The sequence below is a fragment of the Camellia sinensis genome, chromosome 9, assembly GCF_055761805.1.
Source record: "Camellia sinensis isolate YWXY chromosome 9, ASM5576180v1, whole genome shotgun sequence".
Lineage (NCBI taxonomy): Eukaryota > Viridiplantae > Streptophyta > Magnoliopsida > Ericales > Theaceae > Camellia > Camellia sinensis.
The window spans coordinates 153,848,615-153,876,581 of NC_138969.1; the positions used below are offsets into that span (position 1 = coordinate 153,848,615).

Consider the following 27,967-nt stretch of genomic DNA (forward strand, 5'->3'; position numbering starts at 1 on the left):
TCTCTAGGTTCGTGGACCCGAACCCTTTCGAGGCTTACAGCGATTCAATCCGTTTGATGGCGATAAATCTGGGCCCACCGATTCTTGGACTTGCGATAAATTCGGGCCCACTAATCTTGGGCTATTGGGCCTAAATAATTTAGTGGGCTCAAATTAGCCCCTCTTACAAACAGTACAAAGTTCTCTAAATGAATTTTCAGCCATGTAATTCTATGATATTATATCACACATTTTTTCAGTGTGTTGTTGAACTTACCTACTTCCAAAACCCTTATTTTATGATAAAAAACTGTATGTAACCTTTAACCCATTAGGGCGATAAGTAGTACGGTGTGAGGTACATGATCGGTGAGTGAACAAATGTTCACATTCTCCCTTTGACATCAAGAATTATTGTATGCATGCATAAAGAATGTGATAAATGATCAAAATAGCACTTTGTTTCTTTCTTAATTGAATTAGAGTACATCCGTCAATTAGGAGGGCTGAAAAGTCATAATTTCCCTTGTAATGATAAAGAAATAGAAAGTTTCTTCAGGGGCATTGCTGTGTTTGGACTATGATGGGAAACTTGGTTGTTACTATCAACCAGCGTGGTGACTAGAGAATTATGAAGCTCGGGTACGAGTACTGGTATACGGGTACGTTGATACGATAAAATTAAAAAATAATAAGGTACAGATACGCCGTGGTCCGCTTGTAAAAAAAAATATTTATTTTTAATTTAGAGTAATGTAAAAATTAATTAAATGGTTTAATTTGTTAAAGTCCAACTTATAATTAATATTTAATGTCAAAAGGAAAAGCATAAATTAAAATTACATGCTAATATATTAAATAGCTTACAAGCTATAATTTAATTTTAAAATCATGCAAGCATAAAACAAAAAATAAAAAAGAAATCTAGTAAAAGGAGTTTTATCTCTGTAGTAGAAGAAAATATTGTTTTAACTAAGGTACGGTACGGCTTGGATATGTACTAGGTACGTTTGGGTATGTTAAAAATTAAGAAATTTTTTTTTGGATACGTGTTTTCTGTACTCGGTACGTATGTAAAAGTATTATACGAAGCACTATATGCCGGTAAGTATCTGGTACAGACACAATATATTTTTCGAAATATCCATGCTTCATAGCTAGAGAAGTCATGCTCAAATAAATTTAAAAAACACCAACCAAATGGAATGTGAGATCATTGTCAGCACATTGTTTGGGGTGCAATGTGGTCAGCCTTTGATGGGGTACAGTTGGCTTGGATTTGATGCTCTGGTCTCTCTCTCTCTCTCTCTCAAAATAATCTCGTCCTCAGGTGCGCTCAATAATCTGCCCCCAGGAGCACTCAGTATCTTGACTCAACTTTAGAAGAGCCAAAGACTGATTGGAAAGAGCTTAAAGGAGATTTCTGGTATCTCTCTCTCTCTCTCTCTCTCTCTCTCTCTCTCTCTCTCTTTAAAGTCTAAACTTTTCTTTCTTTTCTGCAATACCCTTGTACTAATGTTTGTTTTCATAATTTAACACGCTGCTGGTTGTTTCCATGGTTCATTTATCTATCTGCTTGCCTTGCATAATTTCACTGTATCAAAAGGCAGTGAAATTTGCACTCTATATTTTCACTCCCTTCGATTTGTTTTTACTGGTAATGTGCTTGCATTATGCTTTAGGTGACTCATTTGCTATGGTTATGAATAGGAAGGAAAAATGCTCCAAAAATAGCTTTCTTGCTCATACTGGTTAATAGTCCCTAAATATATTGAGAGAATGTTACTAAATTAATTAGTAGTTAGCAGTTAATATAGCCAAGTATAAAATTTCAAAAATAACCCCTTACATTCAAGACAACCAAGCAAATAAGTGAAAAATGTAATGATTTTCTAAAAGATGTAAGAAATGACTTACAAAATTCTTCTATATAGAAATTATTTATTTAACTACATGTCGAATTAACTGTAAATTTTACGTGAGTGTTGTATGACCTTCTGTGGCGAATCTCATGATGTTCAGCCAAATGCATGCGACAACTCTTTTTTTTGTTTTTATTTGTGTGCGCGAGTCTGTGATACTCTGATAGATCATGGAAATTGCAGAAGATCATTGAAAAAGAAAGACACAATGGTTAGGTAATGAACTAATGGGACAGGAATTTCTTTCTATTCTCTATGTTCTTCTGCCTTTATTATGTTTAGCTTCTATTTAAATTATCAATGTTTCAAAAACTAAATGCACTTTGTTGATCATAAGAACTAGAAAAACACAAGCTAACTTTCAATTTCAGAAGACAAAAAGAGAACTATAAAAAACAGAAGTGAAACCTGCCATCTTTACAGTGAGGTTGAGCCATGAAAAACACCGAAAGCTCTTACTAAACTAACCCTTGCAACGATGGCAAATTCATCCTAACAGCCACCAGAAATTCACTACTGGGATTTCAAATTATTAAGACACCACAAAGATGATGGATATAGAATCACTTTGATATCTTCCCCATGGTGTGCTTGGATGTGTCTTGGAATTTCGCCTTTTCATATCAGTTCTTTCTTGACAGTTGGTAGATTAAGGCCCTGTTTTGGTGTAGTTTATAGGGGCTGTTTAACGTTTTCTTTTTGGAGTCTCTGCTAGCTTTATAACTTATGAGGCAAAAATAACTTCAATAAGCTGAAACAAATTGATTGATTCGAGGGATATTTTAGTTTCTGCTATATGATTATCAACTTTAAGCTTTCTAGAAGTTGTACCAAATTGACCACAAATAGAGTCAACACCATAATTTTGAACTTGCAGAAGGATGAAACCTCATTTTTAATCTTGTAATTAATTACAACCTTCTACCTGTGACTTGTATTCCATAAATTTGAGTGATAACACAGCTGAAATCAACTAGAATGCTACTTCATACATAATTCAAACACAGTTCATTTGACCTATTTACGTTTTTTCTTTTAATTCAAAGATTAAATAACTAGACCAAAATCTAATTTATTTCCAATGCTACGGTGAAGCGTGATTGGTAGTTGTGCTTTTAAACAAACGTTATTACTAATCGCGAATTTTAGTTGAATGCAAACACCGTGTTGAGTAAAAAATCACGTTTTTTAAGAAACATGAACAGCAATCATGCTATAAAAGTATTTTAGGAAATAAGTTAAATTATGGTCTAATTATTTAATTTTACAATAAAAAATGCATAAAGAGGTTTTTTTTTTTAATTATTTTTTTTAGGTGGAGGAATGGGTGAATAGGTTAAGGTGCCCATACATGAACATTAAGAATGTTTAGTTGATGTTCTCCATTAAGTGATTAATCTCTCCTCCAGTAATATTAATTTTTGTTTCTCTGAATTACACATGTATTGTGATTGCATACTTTTACATGGGTTGGTTCGTTTTTCTACGTTTCATTTTATAGATTACACATGAACACTCCATAATTGAATAGATTATATTGTGCACGTGTAAATTTGCCGAAGTATAGGCAAGTTTTGTTACCATCTATCTGTATATCACAATTATTTCCAACTGAGAAAAAATCTAATTGAGAACCATTGCACCCTAAAAATTTTATTCACAAAATATCAAGTTTTAAATATCGACTGATATGTATTAAAATTTTAGACTATCGACATCGGTTGATATTGTTCGATCTTGCCGATATCAATTTGTATCTTGACAGGGCTTGCTTTGAACATTCAGGGGCTAAAGGGTAAACTCAACATGGGCCCTACATTTTCTCATGTAGCTCAAAAAAAAAAAAAAAAAAAAAAAAAAAATCAACGTAAAAAATTATTACAAAAATTTTAAAGGATAAAATTTAGTATTATTGTTTATATCTACAAAAATCTGGAACTATAATATTAAAAATAAAAATAAAAAATGAATGAATTATATCATTTTATAACTTAAACATTACGGTTATTGCATTTTTAGTTACAAAATTGAACAAAGAGCTCGTAATTGTGATTCAATTAATTCTTCTTTACTTTCTTAGAAGTATGATTAAATAAACAACACATTCCATTATTCAACAAATAACAATCAATTTAATTTTAGAGATTTTAGTTTTTAAGTATAGCTAACAACAATTGATGTAAAACTTGTAATAATACAAAATCTAAAGGCATCTAGAGAGAATATTAAGATTTAAAAAAAGTTCAGTCTCATAATCATGAATTAAGTTGGAGAGAAATTTGGTAAAGTGAAATCAATTACTTTGGACCCTTCATTAATAAAATTGTGTTGTTTTTGGGTTTAATATGAAGTGCTAAATTTAGTTAGGTTTTGATAATTTGAAATCAAAGTAATTGGCATCCCACTAATAAAAACAATTTTATTTTTAGTTTGGTGTTGAGGGTTGGGTTAGGTGAGTTTTGATGTTAAAAATTTGGGAGGCCTTCATTTGATTGAGATCTAAAAATATTATAAGAATTTTTTCTAATTTGGGGCCTAATTTTTAGCTTAAATCTAGGGTCGAAAGCGATAGCTTTGCCGCCTTGTCTCCAGAGCCGGCCTTGTATCTTGATATTGTTAGACAGACAAACTAGAAATATTTTAGGGTTTCGCAACCTGTTGCATTGCTGACAGAAACGCTTCCGGTGTCTCGCAACAACATCTTCATCTTCCTTTCCACCACGTTGTCCTTCATCTTATCCTCCACATTCTCCTCTCTAGGAAATTATTCAATGTTCCCGGAATATCACGTGTCTGTACACCTTAATCAATTATCATTCAATATGCTCTCTCATGTTTCCCAATCACTTAATACAATACCCTATCTACTCACATTCTCCACCAATCATAATATTATGAAATATTATGTGTTTATATTATGAGATTCCTGAAAAATTACCACTCCTCTCCGCTCCTCTCTTCCAGCTTTGCTTGATTCCATCATAGTGAATGGTAGTCGTAGAAGAAGATAATAGTGACACTTCACTACTTGAGAGAAATGGTGACAGTTTATGAGGACCACTGACTCCATTCTTTTTTCTTCAGTGTCATAGAAGCTGAGTTAAAGATAGCTCAAAGATTCTAGGCTGAGAGCATCTGTTAGTAGTAAATTAGTAATCAGAAGCTTGTCAGTTAGTAACAAAAGTTGCCCTTGAATGTAGTGTGGTGGAGCTGCTGAATAAGCTGTCAAAGTGATCAGACACTAACTTAACCTGTCTGTTATCTGTAGTGAGTGAAGTAGTGGAGCTGTTGAGAGAGAGAGAGAGAGAGAGAGAGAGAGAGAGAGATGTACTTTGTTAAAAAATTTACCCATTTTCCCTAATATTTTTACATTTATACACATTTAAATAAATAACACTCTAACTTAGCACATTTTAAAACACACTTTAACTTACTCATTGGCACTCACTAAATTAACAAATGTTTCAGCACCAATTAAATTCTTGTTTTTATCACTTTTTACCTTATAAAACACATTTTAACACGGTTTTAGTTACTGTGGAAAGCTGTGAGTTAAAGATGGCTCAAAGATTCTAGTTTAACAGGTGTAGGGGGTACAATTCATAATGACTTGTCTTGCTTTCTTTCACTGTAATGAGTCATTACATAAGACAACTGATAACACGACAGGCCAAGCATTTATAAATTCATAAGGACGCTCTCTCCCATGTTTTTTTCTATAATGTTAAGAAAATTTTACCATACATGAAAATTGATTTTCTTGTATGGTACATAAAAAAAATATAGATCATTAAATTTAGATAAAATAAATGTTAATTATTGGATGAATTAAAAGTAAAATTAGGTAGAAAAAATAAGATAGTTCTTCAAAATGTGAAGTAGTATTGATTAATTTTGATATAAAAAAAAACAAAATGGTTGGTGGCCCGAAAAGGAGCGGCTCAAATGGCCCGAATGAGTATTGGCCGGTCATCCGCCCGGACGACTGAATGAAAGCTTGTTTATTGCGGTTATCACCTTTGTTGACCGCGGTTGTCAGCCTCCTCGCCAGACGACTCCCCGGACGACCGACAAGGTGAAATTCGGGACATTTGAGCCAACCTCCTTTTGCGCCACCCAACATTGCTCTAAAAAAAATGATGTTAATTTACCATTTTCTACTAACATACTTACTATTTAGTATTTACTTACTATTTGTTATGAATAAACTCACTATTCAAAATATTACCTGATAAATAAGTCACCTTCAATTCTTGAAAATTATGCCCTTTTTATATTTTAAATTAATTTTAAATATATAAAACTAATGACACACGAGTTCTCTGCATTAATTTTAACTATTTTTCCTCTATATTTTGTCTAGGTCTAGTGTATATTTTTAATTAGTAAGAGGTCCGCTATTTGTGAAATAGTTTAGTGAGAAGTCATTTTTCTTATTTTGAAGGACATTTTGTTTCCAATTCTATCCCTTAATTTATTTGTTGACTTTTTTTTATCTGTTGACTTTCGTTGACTATCTGTTCAAAAATTTTTTTCTATCTGTTCAAAATTTTGCCTATTTGTTCAAATTTAAATCTATCTTTTCAATTTCTTTCTTATCTGTTCAATTTTTCCCTTTATCTGTTCATTTTTCCTTATCTGTCGAAATACCAAGCTCCTATTTGTTCAAATTTTTCTTTTCTCTCTCCCTCCCCCTATTTGTTGCAATATGTTTCACCATCATCAACAACATATCTGTTCATTTTTTTATTATCTGTTGAAATATGAAGCCTTTATCCGTTCAAATCTTTTTTTTCTCTCTCCTTATCCATATCTGTTGCAATATTTGTTCATTACAAATCTGTTTCTTCATCAATACCATTCATTATCATCATCAACAACAATAATCAACTATCAACAATCAACTACCAAAAAAAAAAAAAAGGAGAGAAAACAAAAATGCTATCTGCTAAAAAAAAAAAAACACACACACACACACACACACACATATATGGATACAGACAAACATACCTATACACACACACACACACATATATATATGTATGTATGTCTTACTAGTTTTGTTGATTTCACCGCTCTTACATATATACATATATACAAAACCTCACGGGATCGATGGAATCGTTGATTGAGAATTCGCTCTGCTCGAGGAATTAGAGGGACTCATTGGTCTGAGAGTTTAGGGTTTCAATCTTGCGCTTCAGAGCATCGGACTTTCTCTAGATGTTTTGATTGAGTGATAAAAAGTGATCGGAGAGCTCTTTCCATAGCAGATTACAACTCGTCATTAGAGAGGTGTGTTTTTGAAACTCATTGAAGCTCGCGGCGGTAGAGGCTGAGTCAACTCGCCGAAGTCCCGTCGGGATCGACAATTGATTTTAGTTGTAAGAGAGAAGAAGAAGTATTGAAGAAACCTTAGAAATTGGAGAGAGAGAGAGAGAGAGAGAGAGAGAAAGAGAAGTGTGTGGTCGGCAATAAAGCAAAGTTGAAGGAAGGCGGTGATGGAGGATGCCAGATCTGTCAATCTGCGAAGTCAATGAAAGGGTAGATTAAATTCTCTAGCGGTGATAGAATTGAAGGGAGTAGGAGCTGAAGAGAGAGGCAGTGGCCCTGATGTTATGGCAGTAGCAGCGGAGGAGGTGGTGGTGAAGTGAGAAAATCGGAGGGGGAGAGAGAGAGAGAGAGACATGGAGTGGTGGGTTTGGTTTGTTTGGGATATGCAGATATAATATGTATATATGTGAGGGTAGTTTGGTCATTTGGTAAAACCTTGTCCTTATGGACATAATGTTTTAACGCCTAAGTCTTTGGACAAATAAAATTTAATTTTGAACTTTTGAACTGAGTACCCTTAAGAGTTACTAATTTTTTAAAAATAGTCATTATTGTAAAAAATTAATTTTCAATATCATATTAAAAATAAATAAAACATTTTTAAATTATAAGTTATTTAAACTTAATTTTAAAAATATTAATTTAAAATAGGTATTATTATTATTGTTGTCTTTTTCCTAAAACACCTCAAAATTGTAATTACTATTTAAGGGCCTGTTTGGTAACGTTCATATTTACTATTTTCTATTTAAGTATAATTTCATTGACCATTAATTTAAGCATATTGAAGTGGTGTGTTATTGATTGATAAGTCATGTTTAATTAAGTAATAGTATAGTTTGATTGAGTAGTAAGTGAAAACTCAATAAATAATAAATAAAGTCTAATAGAATAGTAAGTGAAAATTGGAATATCTCATTGAGTAATAACTTCTTGTATGATAGAACAAGTAGGTGGCTATGAGAATGTTGGGTGTATACAAAAAGACATGTACAACCATTTTGGGATGGAGCGTAAAACACAAGTTGTCAATGGTGAAACAAAAGGTGATTTGACTTACTATCAATTGTGATAGTACTTATCACTTATTATGACAATACTTATTACTCTTAAATATAATACTTATTATTTGTTCTAATTCTAATTATAAATCAATGGTTATTAGTAGTCAAATGTTTGATTAAGTAATAAGTTAAGTCATATTATTCGTTCTCATTCTATTTACCACTCAATAGTTGTCAGTAATCAGATGTTCGATTAAGTAATAAGTCAAGTGATATTATTCGTTCTAATTCTACTTGCAACTTAATAGTTATCAGTAGTCAAATGTTTGATTGAGTAATAAGTCAGGGCTAATAGAAATGTAGGTGAAGTCTTATTGAGTAATAAGTGGAATTTAATTAAGTAGTATGTTATGTCTAATTAAGTCATAAGTGAAATCTCCTTAAATAGTAAATGAGGTTTAATTGAGTAGTTAGTCAAATTTAATGAAATAGTAAGTGGAATCTTATTCAGTAATAAATGAGATCATACTATGACACTCTCTAAAGTTGGTAAGATTTCTAAATTTGTTTGTCACTCGTTATGAATTATTTTACTATTTGTTTTGAAACGACTTATCACTTAGTATGACACTCTCTAAATGGGATTTTATTTCATAGTAAGTCAAGTTTAATGAACTAGAAAGTCGAGTATCAAACGTTTGATTGAGTAGTAGTCTAATGGAGTAGTAAGTAGAGTAAGTAGAGTAAGTGGTGTCTTTTTAAGTAGTAGTGAAGTGAAGTTTGATTGTGTAGTAAGTTGAGTTTCATTGAGTAATAAGTAGTGTTTAATTGGATAGTAAATCAAGTTTGATGGAGTAACAAGTAAACAATTAACGAGTAGTAAGTGGAGTCTCATTAAGTAAGTGTGGTTTAATTTAGTAGTAAATAGAGTCTCACTGAGTAGTAAATGAACTGTAATGAAATAGTAAGCGAAAGCTCATTGAGTAGATAATGGAATCTATTGAAGTAGTAATGGAAGTTTATTAAGTAGTAAGTGAAGCCAAAATTGAGTAGTAAGTAAAGTGTAATGAAATAGTAAGTGGAAACTCATTGAATAGTTAGTAAAGTCTAGTGAAATAGTAAGTGAAAGCTTGTTGAATAGTAAATGGAGTATAGTGAAATAGCAAGTGAAAACTCATTAAGTAGTAAGTGAAACCAAAATTGAGTAATAAGTGGAGTTTAGTGTAGTAAGTGGAAGCTAAATGAGCATTTTTCAACTTTTTTGGGACAATGATAAATCTGATGAAGTAGTCAATAGAATCTAATTAAGTAGTAAGTAAGATTTAATTAAGTAGTAAGTCAAGTCCAAATAAGTGGTGTCTTATTGAGTAATAAGTCATATTGATTGAGTAATAAATGGAGTTTGATAGAGTAGTAGTGGTAATATGATGGTGATAGTGGTGGTAGTAGTGGTGGCAGCGGTATGGTAGTGGCGGCAGTGGCATGGTAGTGGTAATAGTGGCATAGTAATGTTGATGGTGGTTGTGTTGGTGGTGGTTGTAGAGGTAGCGATGATAGTGGTAGTAAAATTTTAGTGATGTTTATGGAAATAATGACAATCTTGATGAAAGTGGTGGTAGTAGTAGTGGTGGTGGTGGTAGTTGTAGTAGTAGTAGTAGTAGTAGTAGTAGTAGTAGTAGTAGTAGTAGTAGCGGTGGTTGAGTAGTAAGTCAAATTTGATTGAGGAGTTGTGGAGTCTTATTGACTAGTAAGTGAGATTTAAGTCAAGTCTGATTGAGTAATAAGTGAAGTCTCAATAACTGGGATAAATAAAAATTATTTAGTAATTTTTATAAATTCAAATATTTTTAAAAAATACCTCACATGTCCAAATAATTTATTTAATAATTTAATGTAATAGTAAGGGGATCTTAATTAAATAGTAAATTATGTTTAATTGAATAGTAGTAGAATTAGATTTTAAATAATCATGTAAATTATTTTTATTTGTAAAATGATAGCACATTGCTTAATGTTCGAGTAAGTTATGAATAATATTTTGTAATTATGTTATAAAATTACTTCTTTACTTTGATTTGGTTTTAAGATTTTTATAGTTTCATTCTAAATTTTAAAAATCTCTAAGTGCTCGTTTGGTCATTTTTATTCTTAAACAAACCAAATTAAATCATACTCACTCCTAATAAAGAAGTTTACTAATATGACTTTAATTACCATTTGTTGTGAGTTAATTTACTATTAAACACAATTAATCTTATAAGTTTGATATAATTATACTCATAATCAATGATATAACGAGTTATAATCAAAGATCACAAAGTTCATAACTATACATATAGTACATATCAAAAAAAGAATGTGTTATAAATTTTTCCTATGTACACAAGAATGTGTATTATATATTCCAATATTAAATAAATAACATCATTTTTTTATTCATGTAACTAACAAATACTATTGAGAAATTTTATTTAAATTAATAAATTTTGAAGAAAGTTCAATATAATTATGTTAAATTTTATGGTACTTGTGTGAGTAATTTTCTGACCACACTGTCCGCTTAGTAACCAGCTGGAGAGCACTGGCAGAATAGATGGCTTTAGTAAACCTGCAACAGAAAGAAAAGGCTTCGACGGTGGCTCTTCCACCCGGGGACACTCCGACGATCAAGTCAGTATATCTCTCAAAGATAATCAAGTGCTAAACTTACAAGCTTAAGCATAAAAAGCATAAAATTGCGTACTTTAGACCCAAGGGGGTGCCTCTCTTTTATAGTTAACTCAATCCAAGTCCCAATAGAAGCCTAACTTCTATAGACTCATATTCAGTGCTTACTTTGGATTTCACAAGAGATAAAGATAAACTCTCTAAGAGTGTTATCCTTATCTAAGCGAAGTCTCTTATTTACTCTAGGACGCTTGTCCCTTATCCCTTATCCGCTTATCTCGGATTCCGATATCTTCGGAGATAACCTCGGCGTTGCCGAGATAACCTCGGCGTTACAACCAGGACACGTGGCACCTCGGCTGACACGTCGGCGTCACCTTGCTACGTGTTGGTATTCAGAAAATACATCCCCACAACTGCCCCCTAGGTTCTATTACCTCGGCATTCTGAGGTGATGGAACCTATATCTGTATTTTCTTCCGGTAAATTAGCTCAAAATTTGACAGCCGAGATCATTCATTTCTGGCCGACATGCTTTCCCTAAAAAATCAAGATTTTTAAGGAACTTTTTACGCGCCTGAGCTGTCACGCACTTCAACCCAACCGTTTTAGCCACGCGTTTCCCTCTTACTGGTCCGTTCATGTGACATGCCTGTTAGCCACCTTTTTCCTCACATGCGCCGTCTGACGCCCTCGTTCTTCTAGGCATATTGATTGCTTTTGCCGCCGTTTCTGTTTAATCAAAAACCTTTCTTTCTTTTTTCCGTCTTTTCACTTTTTCGTTCGAATTTCCTGCTTTCTCTCTCTAGCTTTCGAAACCCTCCATCGCTCAAGCTTCCAAAGCTCTGCAACCTTCTCCGTTCACCCCTTCCGGCGAGATTTCCACCGGTCTTTTGCTCCTGCAATCGTCGTAGGACATCGGCAAACCCCTTTCCGGCTTCCCTTTTGCTGGTAAGCTATTATTCCTTTCGTTTTCAGTCCCTGATGTTTCTTCTTTTTTGCTGTCGCCATTACTATACTATTTCAAGCTTTTTTGACTCATAAATCATACATCTGAATGCATTCATCCATGATTTTACCTTTGCCCACATTTTGAACATACACACTTTTTCACCACTTCTTTGTACTTTTGCCACTGTTCTTGGCCATATACTCTTGTATTCTTCATGTTCTTGATAGCCCATCTCAATTCTTGTTTCTGAAACTTCGTCCTTGTTTTCTGTTTTTTGCAGCTTTTCTAGATTCTTGCTTTCAATCTGTGTTTCCATAGATTTAAGTCTGGGATTTGTCTGTAGAACCCATAACTTTGGAAAAAACTGAAACCTGCACTTACCTTATTGTTTGCCGAGGTCCCAATAACCTTTCAAAAACATCTTCTGAGACCCACTTTCTAAGATTAAGCCGATATCATGGGTATGTGGAAACATAGGGTAAACACCCCCTCCAAACTTGAATACTTTAGACAGGAGTTTGAGATCCCAGCCGACGTCCATTTGAGGCTGGCTGGGGATGATGACTCCATCATGTCCACTGCTGACTCCATGCCTTTCCCCGTAGTCGTCTTTATAAAGTGTGGACTTCGGCTTCCTTTAAACATTCTGTTTCGTGAAGTTCTCCATTACTACAAGTTGAACCCTATGCAACTGGCAATCAATTCCTATCGAGTGATCTTTGGCATCATAGCCCTAGCTAAACAGGAAAACGCTAGGATCACCCTTGCCGACATCCAATATTGCTATACCATGTGTGGCCTTAACTTGAAAGAAAAAGGCTACATTTATTACCTTAAGCCGAGGTCCACAGAATTCAAAATTGTAGCCGACCTCCCAGACTTCAACAAGGGGGCTGGAGATGATTATTTCATTACCTCGGGGAATTGGGAATTTGCTCTAGACGAGGACATCCATCTCTACCCTCTTCCTCGTCCAGTCTTAGAGGGCAAGGGTAAGAGCCTAGTATTCAGCTTTACCTGTTTTTCTTAAAAGTGTTAAATACTTTATTTGTTTCTGATGCCTGTTCTTCTTGCAGCTGTTCGTCAGCTATCGAAAAATTTTCGCCAATCCTTTGTTCCCAGTAAGGATTTAAAGAATTTACTGGACCTGCCAGTTCAGAAGCGAAAGGCACCCCTGCTTCTCAACTTCATCCCAACATACAGATCAGCTCTTCTCGACGTCCCCAGGAAAAAGAAGAAGAAGAGCTCATCTCCTCCCTCTGCTACAATTCTTCTAGTTGCTTTATCATCGCGAACAGACCAAGGATCAACCTCTGATCCAGCAGAACAGCCGTCGACCTCGGCTCCATACCTCATTCCACCATCCCAAAGAAAGCGTCGCCGACGTCTTGTTCTTGCAGCTGAGAGGGGTCGCGCAAAGCCAGTTGCTAAAGACCTCCTAGCCAACATTCCATCATCTATTGACGAACAGCCAACACAAACCCAACCTCCAGAAAAACCAAAAAGAATTAAGAAAGCTCAACCGAAGGCGAAAGTGACTCAGGTTGAGACTGAGGACACTTTGCCAGCCCCACAATTGGCTCCAACTCAAAAAACTGCCTCTGTCCCTTCGAAGAGGTCTGCCGAAGTACTTCCTTCCGAATCCTCCAAACCAAAAAGGTCGAGGTCATCTGCAACGACTTCGGGGTCAAAGAAACCAGCTGTCTCCTGGGCCCCCGAAATCACCCTAGAGGATAAGCCTGTAATGGCAAGTGACAGTGCCGACGATATCAATGTCGGCGTTGCACTCAGTACCGCTCTACTTCTCCCAAGTGACTTGGAGCGGAACGCCAAGTACAGCGAGTATGAAAATTATGCCTTAATGTTACAGCACTCTGTTCAGGTAAACGTCTTCTTCTTGGTAAATTTTTCTTTCTCTTTATTTCACGCTTTGAATATTCTTTAATACCCCTGTTTTCTTTCAGGCCATCCAGCATGCTCATTCTTTCTCAATGCAGTCTTTTGAGAATCGGCAAAAGCTGGCCGACATGAAGAAGGAGTTCTCTTCTGTTCAAAAGATCAATAAAGGCCTTGAATCAAAAGTGAAGAAGTTGGAGGATCAAGCCGAAGCTGCAATTAAAGCTCAGAATAATGCCGAAGAGAAGGCTGAGGCTACCGAGGCTATCAGAAAGGTGGCTGAGTCTCAAAGGAGAGAGGCCGAGGAAAAAATGGCCCAAGCTGAGAAAGAGCTTTAGGAGGCCCTGGCCACCAAAGAAGCTGAAATCAAAGATGCTGATGAAAAGGCGTATTCACAGGGTATGGCCGATGTCACTGAGCCCTACGAAAAACAAGTGAAGGAGGCATGCAACAAGGGTTTCACCCTTGGTTGGATGTCCCTTCTGAAAAAACTTAATATTCCTGATGACTCTCCATTGCGGAAGGCCGACGCCATTCCCCTGCCATTTCCTCCAGCCCTAATTCCAAGTGAAGATGTCGGCGAATCTGATGCTGAGGATGAGGCTGATGAGGAAGAGGATGAGGCTTTGATTAGAAAATCAAAAGATGCTGATGGGGCCAAGTCCCCTCTTCAGAATGAGCAAGTCCTAGACTTGACTCAAGATGAAGAAGGCGATGAGGTTATCCAAGAAGTTGTTCCTGACATCACACCAGCCGACGTCCCTTCTGAGGTCAAGACTGTTGAAGAAACTCTTTAAGAAATTGACGCCGAGATAGTAGCAGAGAAGGAGGCCGAGGTGGTATCTGATCTTCAAATTCAACAATCTGGCGGAGAGGAGCCTTAGCTCTAAGTTTTCTTCTTACTTGTATTTTCTTGTTTTCTTTATCTTTGGGAACAACGTATGTTTTTGTATGGCCGATGTGCCCCCCTTTTTCCTTTGAATGTTAATACGACATTTCTCTTTTATTGAATGCTTGTACTCCTGTCTTTTCTTCTTTATTTTTGCATGATTCTATACTTAGAATATTCTGCATATGTCGTATATACTCTTTCTTCTTTGTGCAATTTTCTTGGGGTAACACACCTCGGTTATGCCACCCATAATTTACCTCGGCAAGTACTTGTCTTGTAAATTGTTTATAAGTTTCAACAAGGATAAACATATAAAGGTAATAAACTTTCCTCAAGTTATAACAAATGTTAAGCAATATATTGGTTTAACTTCAACTTATAAATTGCTACAAATTTCAACAAGTGAAGATAAACAATTATCTCGGCTTAACTTCAACTTGTAAATTGCTACAAATTTCAACAAGCGTTAAGCATTAATTCAGTTTAACTTCAACTTGTAAATTGCTACAAATTTCAACAAGCGAAGATAAAAAATTATCTCGGCTTAACTTCAACTTGTAAATTGCTACAAATTTCAACAAGTGAAGATAAAAAATTATCTCGGCTTAACTTCAACTTGTAAATTGCTACAAATTTCAACAAGCGTTAAGCATTACTGTAGTTTAACTTCAACTTGTAAATTGCTACAAATTTCAACAAGCGAAGATAAACAATTATCTCGGCTTAACTTCAACTTGTAAATTGCTACAAATTTCAACAAGTGAAGATAAACAATTATCTCGGCTTAACTTCAACTTGTAAATTGCTACAAATTTCAACAAGCGTTAAGCATTACTTCAGTTTAATTTCAACTTGTAAATTGCTACAAATTTCAACAAGCGAAGATAAACAATTATCTCGGCTTAACTTCAACTTGTAAATTGCTATAAATTTCAACAAGCGTTAAGCATTACTTCAGTTTAACTTCAACTTGTAAATTGCTACAAATTTCAACAAGTGAAGATAAACAATTATCTCGGCTTAACTTCAACTTGTAAATTGCTACAAATTTCAACAAGCGTTAAGCATTACTTCAGTTTAACTTCAACTTGTAAATTGCTACAAATTTCAACAAGTGAAGATAAACAATTATCTCGGCTTAACTTCAACTTGTAAATTGCTACAAATTTCAACAAGCGTTAAGCATTACTGTCTTTTCTTTGCCCCCAATGTGAACCTGAGTTCCACTTGGGTTCTCATTAAACAATCTTTACGCATCTTTTGTCAATTTACAAGTCTTTGAAGAATTCTGCTAAAATTTTATTGATGATGTCGATAAAAAAGAACAAAGAACATTTAATGATAAAAAAATTTCAAATTACAAGTGTTCTAGAGTCTTGGCAATGCTTTGCCCTCATTATCTTCAAGCCGGTATGCTCCATTGCCTAATACCAAAGTAATTCTGTAAGGACCTTCCCAGTTTGGGCCAAGCTTGCCCTCTCTGGGATCCTTTTTGTTGCCAACAACTTTTCTTAGAACTAGGTCGCCGACTTGAAAATCCCTTGGATTGACCTTCTTATTGTAAGCTCTAGTAAGCTGCTGCTGGTATGCTGCGAGTTAAATTGCAGCTTTCTTCCTTCTTTCTTCTAAGAGATCCAGATCTCGGGCTAGAAGTATATCATTTGTGCCATTCTCTACTCCTTGGGTTCTGATCCCTGGGATGCCGATCTCCAGTGGGATGACTGCTTCTGTGCCATAAGCCATGGCAAAGGGGGTCTCCCCTGTTGATATTCTCGGTGTAGTCCGATATACTCAGAGTACATTGGGCAACTCGTCTACCCATTTCCCTTTTGCTGCCTGCAGCCTCTTTTTTATCCCATCCAAAATTACTTTGTTGGATGCTTCCACTTGTCCATTGCTTTGGGGAAAACTTGGTGTTGAAAAGTAATTCTTTATCTTGAATTTCGCACAGAAGTTCTTGATGAGTTTGCTGTCAAACTGCGTTCCGTTGTCGGCAACTATTGCTCTTGGAATGCCAAATCTGGTGATAATGTTTCTCCATATGAAATTCTTGACGTCCACATCTCGGATTTTGGCAAGAGGTTCTACTTCTATCCACTTCGTGAAGTAATCTGTTGCTACCAGCAAGTACTTCCTTTGCCCAGTTGCTTGGGGTAACTTTCCAATGAGATCCATGCCCCATTGGGCAAATGGCCATGGACTGGATACAGGGTTCAGGTCAGCAGCTGGCTGGTGTATCAAAGGTGCGAACCTTTGGCATTGTTCACACTTCTTCACGTAGGCTTCTGCATCTTTTTGCATGTAGGGCCACCAATACCCCTGGGTAATGGCCCTGTGAGCTAGTGATCTGCCCCCAGCGTGGCTTCCACAAATCCCTTCATGAATTTCGTATAGAAAATCTTCAACCTGCAAAGGGTGTACACACCTTAAAAGGGGTCCTGTGAAGGACCTCCTGTAAAGATGCCCGTCCGCTGTCAGACTGAATCTTGCCGACTTTAATCTGATTTTGTGTGCCTCCTTATGGTCTTCTGGCAGCTTTCCCTCTTTCAGGAATACAACAATTGCATCCATCCAGCTTGGTCCCAAGTCCACACACATTGCTTCTTGCTTTGTGATCGGCTGTTCTATGCTCGGGCTTGATAGATAGTCGATCATTATTGTTCTTGTTTTTCCAGTTTGCATTGAGCTTGCCAAGTTGGCCAATGCGTCGGTGTGGTTGTTATCATCTCGGCTGACTTGAAGAAGTCGGCAGTTGCGAAACAAGGCTGCAAGCCTGATGACTTTCTTTGCGTATGCCGACATCCTCTCATCTCGGGTTGCAAACTCTCCTGTTGCCTGATTTACTGTAAGCTATGAATCACAAAAAATTATTACCTCATCTGCTTCCGCCGCCACTGCCAGCTTTAGTCCTGCAATCAATGCTTCGTATTCTGCCTTATTGTTTGAGGCCTTGAACCCCAATCGAATAGATTGTTCCAATACCTCCTCATCAGGAGATATTAACACTACTCCTGCTCTTGCTCCTTGCCGGTTTGAGCTCCCATCGATAAACAGGCAAAAGGAGTCGCCGATGTAAATGCTGCAGGGTTTGAGTTTTTCCTTTCCTTGTTCTTCTGCTTTTGGCTGGGCTTTTCCTTGTTTGCTTGGACATCGTTCATCTTGGCTCAACGGAGCCCGATGTTCGATGGATTCTGGTGTGAATTCGGCCACGAAGTCGGCCAAAACTTGGCCCTTAATTGCTGTTCTCGGCCTAAACTCCAGGTTGTACTGGCCCAAGGCCACTACCCATCTTGCTATTCTTCCAGTTAAGTTTCCTTGTTGTAACAAGGACTTCAGTGGGTGTTCTGTTAGCATTATAATCTTGTGCGCTTGAAAGTAATGGCTCAGTTTCTTTGAAGCCATCACTAAAGCTAGCGCCAATTTTTCCAAGGGTAGATACCTTGTTTCTGCATCGACTAAGGTTTTGCTTACATAATAAACAGCCCTTTGCTCCCCCTTTTCCTCTCGGATTAGCACTGCACTTACTGCGTGTTCTGAAACTGCCAAATACAAAAACAGTTCTTCTCCAGGTTCAGGTGTTGAGAGGACTGGGGTCGTGGTCAGATACTTTTTTAGGTTGGTCAAAGCGGCCTCACATTCTTCAGTCCATAGGAAGTCCGTAGCCTTCTTCACCAGGTTGAAGAAAGGTTTACATTTGTCTGAGCTTCGGCTTATGAACCTGTTTAGGGCTGTGGCCCTTCCAGTAAGCATCTGAACCTGTTTTGCCGATGTCGGGCTTTTCAACTCTAGGATGGCCTTGATTTGATCTGGGCTAGCCTCAATGCCCTTTCTTGTTACTAGGTACCCCAGAAACTTACCTGATCCAACCCCAAAGGCGCACTTCGATGCGTTGAGTCGGAGCCGGTATGTTTTGAGTATATCAAAGACCTCTTTTAGGTCAGCAAGATGGCCCTTAGGTTCCTTGGTCTTTACGACCATGTCGTCGATGTAGACTTCTACTATTTGGCCAATCAGGTTTTTGAACATCTTGGTTACCAACATTTGGTAAGTTGCTCCTACGTTTTTCAACCCAAAAGGCATTACCTTGTAACAATACAGTCCTTTCGGGGTGATAAACGCTGTCTTCTCCTCGTCTGGGGGGTACATGGCTATCTGGTGGTATCCTTTGTAAGCGTCTAGGAAGCTCATCCTTCCATGTCCAGATGTGACGTCTACCAACTGGTCAATCTTGGGTAAAGGAAAACAGTCTTTGGGACAAGCTTTGTTCAGGCTTGTAAAATCTACGCAGACCCTCCATTTACCGTTTTTCTTCTTTACCACTACTGTGTTGGATAGCCATGTCGGGTAAAGAACTTCTCGGATGGCCCTGGCCTCCAGAAGTCTATCCACTTCTTCTTCTACTGCTTCGACGTGCATCAACGTCGGTCTTCTGGCTCGTTGAATCACTGGTTTTGCCGACCTGTCGACATTCAGCCTGTGGCAAGTGACCTCGGGGTCGATGCCAGGCATTTCGTAAGGTGTCCAGGCGAACACCTCAATGTTGGCCCTTAGAAAAGCCTCCAACTCTTTTTCCTCTTCTTCGGCTAAGCCTGAGCCGAGAAGAAAGAAGCGTTCTTCATCCCCATCCTGGACGAGGATTTTCTTTAGCGCCTCTTCGCTCTTCTCGGCTGGTTCTTTGCCGACGTCTTTTAGGACTTCCATGTCCTCATCTTCAATTTCTGCCTTTTCTGGCTCTCGAACGCTGTAAGTAGACTTCATTGCTGTCATGGAGCAACTTTTTGCCTGCAGTTGATCTCCTCTGACTTCTTCAATCCCATGCTCTATTGGAAATCACAATAGTTGATGCAATGTTGGGGGAACTGCCCCTATTGCATGCAACCATGGTCTTCCCAAGATGATGTTATATGGCGAAGGCGTGTCAATCACCATGAATTCTGTCCTAATCTTCTTAGTGCCAGCTTGTACTTCCAAGTTTGTTGCGCACAGTGGCCACGTCGGCGTTCCATTGAAGCCGACCATCGGGCCATTTAATTGCTCCAAGTCATCAGGATGAAGGCCCAGCTCTTTGTAACATCTAACGTACATGATGTCGCAAGAGCTGCCTTGATCAATCAGGATGCGTTTCACTTGGTACTCCCCAACCTAGAGGGATACTACCAAGGCATCATTATGGGGATGCTGGACCATCTCTAGGTCGGCTTAGTAAAATCTATCGTCGGTCCCTGGCATTCTTCGGGCCGAGGTCTTTTGTGTCTGACCTGGTTTATGTGCTGTAGGTGTTTTATCCTTTGAGTCTCCCCGCGTATGTCGTTTTCGTTCACCTTTGAGTGAATTACATTGACCACCCGTGGTCCTCCTAACTGTGGTTGCTGAGTTGGGGGAGGCGGAGCTGCTGGTGCTTGAGGCAATCTTGCCTGTTCTTCTCTAGTCCTGGCCTCATCAACAAGGTCCCTCAGATGTCCTTGCCTTACCAAGTCTTCTAAGTGTGCTTTTAGGGCTCTGCAGCCCTGAGTTGGGTGCCCTTCTTCATTGTGGTAAGCACAACGCCTACCGACATTTCTTCCCATAAATTCCCCTAGTGTTCTTGTCGGTCCTCTAAAATAGGGTTGGTTTCATATTTGATCCAAGACATTGTGGATCGGGACTCGGAATATAGTCGTTACTGCCCTTTTAGCCCTCAATTCCGTTTCTTGTTTGATCGGTCCATTGTTACCTCGGCTTCGCTTCGGCGAGCCGTTTCCTTTCTCCTGCTTTGTCTCTTTGTTTCCCGACGCATCCTCCTCGGCTCTGGCGTACTTTTCGATTCTCGCCATGAGTTCTTCCATGCTTTTTGGCAATGTCTTTGCTAAAGACTTCCGTAGTGGGCAGTCATCTTTCAGGCCGTTCTTGAACGACACGACTGCCACTTCTTGGTTGCATTCGGGTATTCGATTGAACACCTCGTAGTACCTTTTTGTGTAGGCCCTAAGGCCTTCATCCTTGGTGATTTTTAAAGCCATCAGTGCGTCGACCCTCAAGGGCTGTAGTTTGTTCGTCACAAACCTGGCCACAAACATCTCGTCCAGGCCTTCCCAAGTCTTCACGTTTCCTTTCGGTAGTTTATGGAACCAATCTGATGCAATTTCCCCAAAGGACGAGGGGAATACTTTGCAGAGCAACGTCTCGTTCCCACTATATAACGCCATTGAATTCAGGTATAGCCCAACGTGGAAGTTGGGATCTGACTTACCATCATATATTTGGAACCTCGGCATACTGAACCTCTTTGGTGCTTGAAATTTGTCCAGTTCCACCGAGAATGGTGTTCTCGGCTTAACTAGGGAAGTTACTTCGGCTTCAGCATTCTGTTGCTTCCTCTTGAGGTAATCTCTCAAGTCTTCTTTACTTCTTCCAAGAGCTCGGCTATCCTTTGACTTCAATCTTTTCGGCACACTACTTTCGACCTCGTGGTGAGCCCGTTTTGATCTTTCTCCATGGGTTGTGTCAAAGCAGAGCGCTTGCCTTTGAACATGCCGATGTTCTTTGGGCTCTGTGTCCTTCGTGTGAAACGTCCTTCGGGACTCCTCTCGTCTCGGCTCCTCTCGTCCGACTTCCCAGGAAGTTCGGTGAGAGTGCCTTCCACTCCTGGTGTGCTGAGGGGCTTCGGGGATTGTTCTTCCTCCTCCCTTCTGGGTATTAGTTGCTGGCATTGGCGTATCCTGCAGTGGGTATGGTGGCTGCATGACATTGTTTTGCATCATGAAGTTGGCGACCGACTGTAGGTCTGCCAACTTGTTTGCCAATTCTTTTACTTCCTCATCCCTCCGTAAGCACCTATCCCTCCAAACTTGAAGGTTATCTTCGTTATAGTACATGCTTTGGTCTGTCCTCTTCGAAGTGTCGCCCTCTTGGCCGGCGTCTTTCTCTCCGTGGCCCTGGTCATGAGTTTCTGCATTGTGGTTGTCCCCTTCAATGTCAAGGTCAATTGGTCTGCCACTCCCAGCAGGAGTGTCGCCCAAAATGTTTTCCTTCTGTCCGTTATTGGCCATCTATTCTTCTAAGATTCCCACAGACGGCGCCAAATTGTGTGAATAATTTTCTGACCACACTGCCTGCTTAGTAACCAGCTGGAGAGCACTAGCAGAATAGATGGCTTTAGTAAACCTGCAACAGAAAGAAAAGGCTCCGGCGGTGGCTCTTCCACCCGGGGACACTCCGACGATCAAGTCAGTATATCTCTCAAAGATAATCAAGTGCTAAACTTACAAGCTTAAGCATAAAAAGCATAAAATTGCATACCTTAGACCCACGGGGGTGCCTCTCTTTTATAGTTAACTCAATCCAAGTCCCAATAGAAGCCTAACTTCTATGGACTCCTATTCAGTGCTTACTTTGAATTTCACAAGAGATAAAGATAAACTCTCTAAGAGTTCTATCCTTATCTAAGCGAAGTCTCTTCTTTACTCTAGGACGCTTGTCGCTTGTCCCTTATCTCTTATCCCTTATCCGCTTATCTCGGATTCCGATATCTTCGGAGATAACCTCGGCCTTGTCGAGATAACCTCGGCGTCACAACAAGGACACGTGGCATCTCAGCTGACACGTCGGCGTCACCTTGCCACGTGTTGGTATTCAGAAAATACATCCCCACAGTACTTAATATATTTTTTAAATTTAAAAAAAGATTTGTCTAATTGTTTTTATATAAATAATTTAATGTGAAACATTGTATAAAGGGTAAATTACAAATACACCCCCTGAGATTTGTTTAAAATACAAATTGCTCCCTGTGATTTGAAAAATTACAAATACCTCTCTGTCAGAATTTTTTATTTAACATAATTAATTGAAAAAATGAAATTTCCAACTGTTCACCTATACAATAATAAAATTATTTGAATAATTAATTGAAATAAAATTTTAACATTATTAAAAACTGTTAATTAACTTGATAGTTTATTAATAAAATAACCTATTTGTTATGAAATTAGAAATCTTAGGGGGCATAATGTAATTTCTAGAACCACTGAGAGTAATTTGTAATTTAAGTAAATCTCAAGAGGTGTGTTTATAATTTATCCTTGTATAAATGTCATATTATTGAAAAATTATTTCTTAATCTAGGGGTGCCATGTGGTCATATCCCTTGTCAATCGCAAATCGCTATGTCCTTGTTATTTTTCAATTATCCAATACAAAATTATAGACCCCACTTCCTCTATTAATCACAACACACTTGGAACATCTAGTAACTATGCCCCATGACTACTAAATAACCCACTAATCCTAACACATTTGGAGTATCACGTAACCATACCCCATGACTAGGAGTGTAAAAATGGTCCGCGGCCTAAGGTGGGCTCGGCCCGAACCCCTGGGCTTGGGTCTGGGCCTGAGCCATTATTTTGAAGTTCGGTTTAGACTGTGGGCCTGCTTAAGGCCCACTCAAGGCTCGACCCGAGGCTTGGCCCGTTCGAGGCCTAGTGTTTTTTTAGTAGAAAATAATAAAATTTTGGCAGAAAAAAATTAAAAAAACAAACAAAAAAAAATGATCAGGCACGCCCAAGCCTAAGGCTAGGCCCAGGCCCATCGATCTGAATACCTCTGGGCCAAGGCTAGGGCCTGAGTTTAATTTTTTGGCTCGTGGCCCGGCCTGAATTTTGATGGGAGCTTATGAGGCTAGACATGAGACGGGCAGAGCCAAATTTACACCTCTACCCATGACCACCAAATAACTTCTTCATACCATTTGTTAGTTCAAAAAAAAAAAAAAAAAAGAAGAAAAAAAAGTCAAGTCAAGTCACATCACATCACCGATAAAATCGAGGACTCCCAATGACACCTCTTTTTGATTAGAATATCAATTTTTTATATGATACATGAAAACTTCTTTCATATAGTATAGTCGGACCGTAATGTTATTATTAATGCTTTTTCTTATACCAAAACATGTCAGCAGAGTATATTATTCACCTATACACCCTAAAACAATGTTGTTTTGCTTCAGTTTTAGACTGAAACTATGTTTGGGTTACCCTAGCCAGATTATTACACATAGGTCAGGACAGAGGATGTGAACCTTTGTAAATAGGTATTTTATGACTTGATATCTTTATCAATTAGGTATTTTCTGACTTGATATGATCTTTATCAATATTCTATTTACAGCTTTCACCAAGTTTGTTGTCCCATATGATTCTTCTTGAGAGAGAGAGAGAGCGGAAGTGAATTTTTATGTAGTTTTTTTTAGTTATAAGATAATATTGGATAAAAAAATTTTGGTATTTGAAAAGATAGTTGAGTTTTTTTGTGATTGGATGTGATGTTTGTGAGAGAAAAAATAAAATGATTATAGAGTTGGATGTGATATTTTGTTTGGATTTATTTTTTTTGATTTTGTAAAAACTTTGTCTTTTAGTGAAAAAAATTAAAAAAAACCAAAATTTTTTTTTCTCCAAACACCGCCTTAGCCATGCAATCATAAACCATTTCAGCAAGAGAATATCAATTGCGGCAACAGCTGATCTCATCCCCTTTCTACCAATTAGTATTATTACTATTATCATCATAAATTATTCAACACTGATTGAACTTTGTTCAAACTATTTCAGGTTGGTTATATATGTGTCATGTTTTATCATTTTGCTCTATCTGAAGTAACATTAATTATGATCGTTTATTAATTGGAGATTGTAGCTCAAGTGCACCAACACCTGAACCCTTGACATATTAGGTCTTCAACTATCAATTTTTGAGTTTGAATTTGTTAAAATTGATGAAAATGATCTGATAATGTGACAATCGATATTAAATTAACTTGATATTTTGCATAGATAATTTTCTCAATTTATTATATGAAATGAACTACTTAAATCATTTAAATGAGTTCAAATTATAAATCAATTTTACCATAAAGTTAAGATTTTTAATTTTAATAAATTTGCACTCAAATTTTTCTCACAATGATAGTGGAACCTCTCATTGTGTATATATAATATATGTATGTATTGTTGTAGTCCTTTTCTTTCTATTTTTTTTTGGTTGACAATTTAGTCCTTTTCTTGAGAGGGACAATTCTTGTATTTTAATGTGTATGATTAAAAAGTGAAAGAAGAAAACCTGCATGGGTCCTATTGGTAAACAAACTTGGCCAATCATTGTTTGCCACATCTTGTACCCTGTGTCTACTTTTATATGCCATTGCACATTATTTTCCCACTTTCCCATTTGTCTTCACACTGCATTTAGTGTAGCCAATTAACTTTCAGCAAAGTGGATGCCTAGCTTTGCTTGTCATATAGTACTATATTCACCATCATAACATTTGGTTCTCTTTTTGAAAGTTAAGGCCTTGGGGTGTATTAAAAAAAAGTCAAAAAGTCATTATCATATTTAAGTTATATCATCTGTCTATTATATTACTTTAAACTCAACTCATATTTTATAAAAAGTCAAAAAATATACTTATTTAGATCAGTCTAAACCACCCCTAACTATGTAGTAGTTTTAGAGTATGATGTGGTATTATTTATTTTACAGGTTAGACAATGTTAATTATATTTTGTTAAATAATTGAAAGATAAAAAATGACGAATTTAATATGTTTTGTGATTATTTTGTTTGTTTAGAATATCATGTAAACATATAATATTTTGAAATTCCTTAATAATTTTTTTTTTTTTTTTTTTTTTTTGCAAGGAGCTCAAATCTTTGTAAGAGTCTGGAGTCCCTGGACTATACATGCCCATGTTTAAGCCCAGTCATGTGTGACCCCTAACGCAGCCCAAAGAAAACAAGTTCCAATTGGACTCAAATCTTCTTAAATATGTATCAGATGGGCCAATTAGGTTTAGTGTTTAGGGTTATATCTGCCCATGTAAGCACTAATCTCCACTGAGCTCTGACATTTTCTGTGCTCTAATTGAAGGATGGTTTAGGGTTGGTATACTATTGGGTTTTTTTTGGGTCTTGTGGTTGGTCTAAAATTGAAGGTCTGTGGAAGTAAATAGAATGAAATTATAGGCTTAAAGATAGGTACTAGAGGGGCATGGGATTGAAGGCTCAATTCTGCTTTGGCCAGCACCATAACCAAGTTTTGTCCAATAGCTACTTTATTTTGTTTTGTTTTTAGTAAACAATTAAGAATTTCAGCTGCTGGTACAGCCCAGTTGCTCCAATGGCAATGCACTTTTGTCCAAAAAAGTACATATCATGATGGTGTGTTTGGTTGAGAGATTTGGGAAGGAATTTGGAAAGGAAAAGAGAAAAGGTGTGTGAAACTATGTGAAATATATACATATTTTATTTATATTTCACCTACCTTTTTCATTTCTCTTTCTAAATCTCTTCTCAAATCTCCCAACCAAACACAGAATGAAAGTATCTTGTACTCTTCTGTTAATAGTGTTTATTTATTTATTAAGGTTCTGATTTGTGGATAAAAGAAAAAGTTAATTACATTTGTCTTGTGTTATTTTAGTTTATAATGTATTTTGTTTTAATTTTGTTCTCAATGTACAAAAAATCTTTCAAATTAGTTCTGTAATGTTTAAATTGAACCTATTAACAGAGTTAGATTGGGATTGGGATTGGGATACTAAATTGAAACACTTTTTATACATTGAGGACTAAATTGATACACTTAAATATTGAAAACCAAATTGACACAATTTAAATATTGGGAACTAAAATGATATATGACTCATAATTTGAAAACTAAAAATGTAATTAATCCGAAAAGAGAGAAAGGAAGCAATTCAAAATGAAATATACTTTTGTTTTTATTTTTTTATTTTTACAAAATAGTTGTTTCTATTTTTTGATGAGAACTTGAATATATGGGTGTTACCATCTCATGCTGATGCACATAACATGATATAAATCTTACTAAACATAATTTAATGACTGGCATATATAGGTTAAGAATAACTGTCACATGTGTTTACATGAGGCTCATTATGCCTATCTGGTGTGTAGTTTTTGGATTATAATACTATGTCATCATGATAATATGATATTACTATTGTTTTCAATTTTTACCTTTTTTTTTTTCCTACAAATTTTTTTTTTTTTTTTCACAAATTGAACATCAAAACTAACAGAAGGAGATCCACAATCCACTACCTCACAATGTGAAAGGTTGATGATGAAGCCATGTATTTAGATTGGAGCTTGGCAAACTTGTTCAATTAATGTGAAAGTGAGGTTACTCACCAAAAGCTAATTGTATTCTTGTATTTCCTCAACAATGTTAGGTGGCCTGAAAATTCATGACTTGAATGGCTCAAAACACTTAAAACGACGTTATTTTGAGTATAAAACGACGTCATTTTGACACATTCGAGTCATTCAGACTACACAAATTTGGACCACCAAGTATTTTTATTCCTCTAGTCACTTTCATCAAGTGCTCTACACAAGTGAAAGCTAACAATTTTTAATTTTTTTTTTATTATTTTATTATTTTTTAAATGTGGTTATTCTGTCAACATAAAAGTAAAAATAACATAAAAAAGCATATAAATCAACGCGTTTTCTTGTAACAACTATCTACTAAAGTCAGACATCTTTGGTTGTGTTTGATACAATTAACATTACTATTCAAAACAATGTTTTTGTCAACGAATGTGATGAAGCAACTTGCTATGTCCTCTACAATCTTGCCTTCTCTGCAAGTTAGGACTTGTGATTGATAGGAATTATGAAAAACTAATTTTTTCTGTTTTATTGTTTAAAATTTTTAATTTTTTTACTTTGACTCTCGCGTGCATAGATTTAGATTGGTTAACGTCGAAAACTTTTTTATTTATTTATTTTACTTATAATTTTTAAATTTTTTTTAGAAGGATTAAGCCTATATAATTTGGAGATAATTAATGATTAATACTATAAAAAAAGAAAAGAAAAGAAGAAGAAAGGGTCTTGTTAATGATTGTTTTTAAAAATCACAAAATGATAAAATATTTATAATCTCAATAAACTTATCACATATCTCAAAACAATTTTTATATATTTTTATATACTTATCACACATTTCAATATATTTTTACATTTTTTTAATTCTAACAACAATCTTAAGAGCTATTTTTAATATTTTTCGTATAATAATAATATTTATTTATTTTAATTGTAGGGAGCTAATCATCCCCTTGCCTCTCTAGATCAATCCTTAATTATATTTATTTTTGGTGTAATTATATTTCAAATTTCAAATTCTGCAATAGTTGAGCGCAGTGGATAGCCCAGTGTTTGGCCACTTCAAGGGGTGGGGGTCATGTCGTGTGGGGTCGTATTTGTATCATTTCATTTTGGATTTGTGTTAAAATGATCTCAATACTAACTT

At 36.5% G+C, this 27,967-nt stretch overlaps 1 protein-coding gene across 2 annotated transcripts; it reads left to right on the forward strand.

Annotated features, from left to right (window-relative positions):
- The first annotated feature begins 1,144 nt into the window (after positions 1-1,144).
- LOC114277147 (uncharacterized) lies at positions 1,145-25,569 on the forward strand. Of its 2 annotated transcripts, XM_028219004.2 has the most exons (3): positions 1,145-1,405; positions 8,180-13,740; positions 13,823-14,758. In XM_028219004.2, exons 2-3 carry the CDS (start codon positions 12,916-12,918, stop codon positions 14,090-14,092), a joined length of 1,095 nt encoding a protein of 364 aa, XP_028074805.2. In that variant the 5' UTR covers positions 1,145-1,405; positions 8,180-12,915; the 3' UTR covers positions 14,093-14,758. The 2 variants fall into 2 exon arrangements, 1 of the variants encoding a protein (XP_028074805.2); XR_014340457.1 differs by lacking the exons at positions 8,180-13,740; positions 13,823-14,758 and adding an exon at positions 25,324-25,569.
- The last annotated feature ends 2,398 nt before the right edge of the window (positions 25,570-27,967 follow it).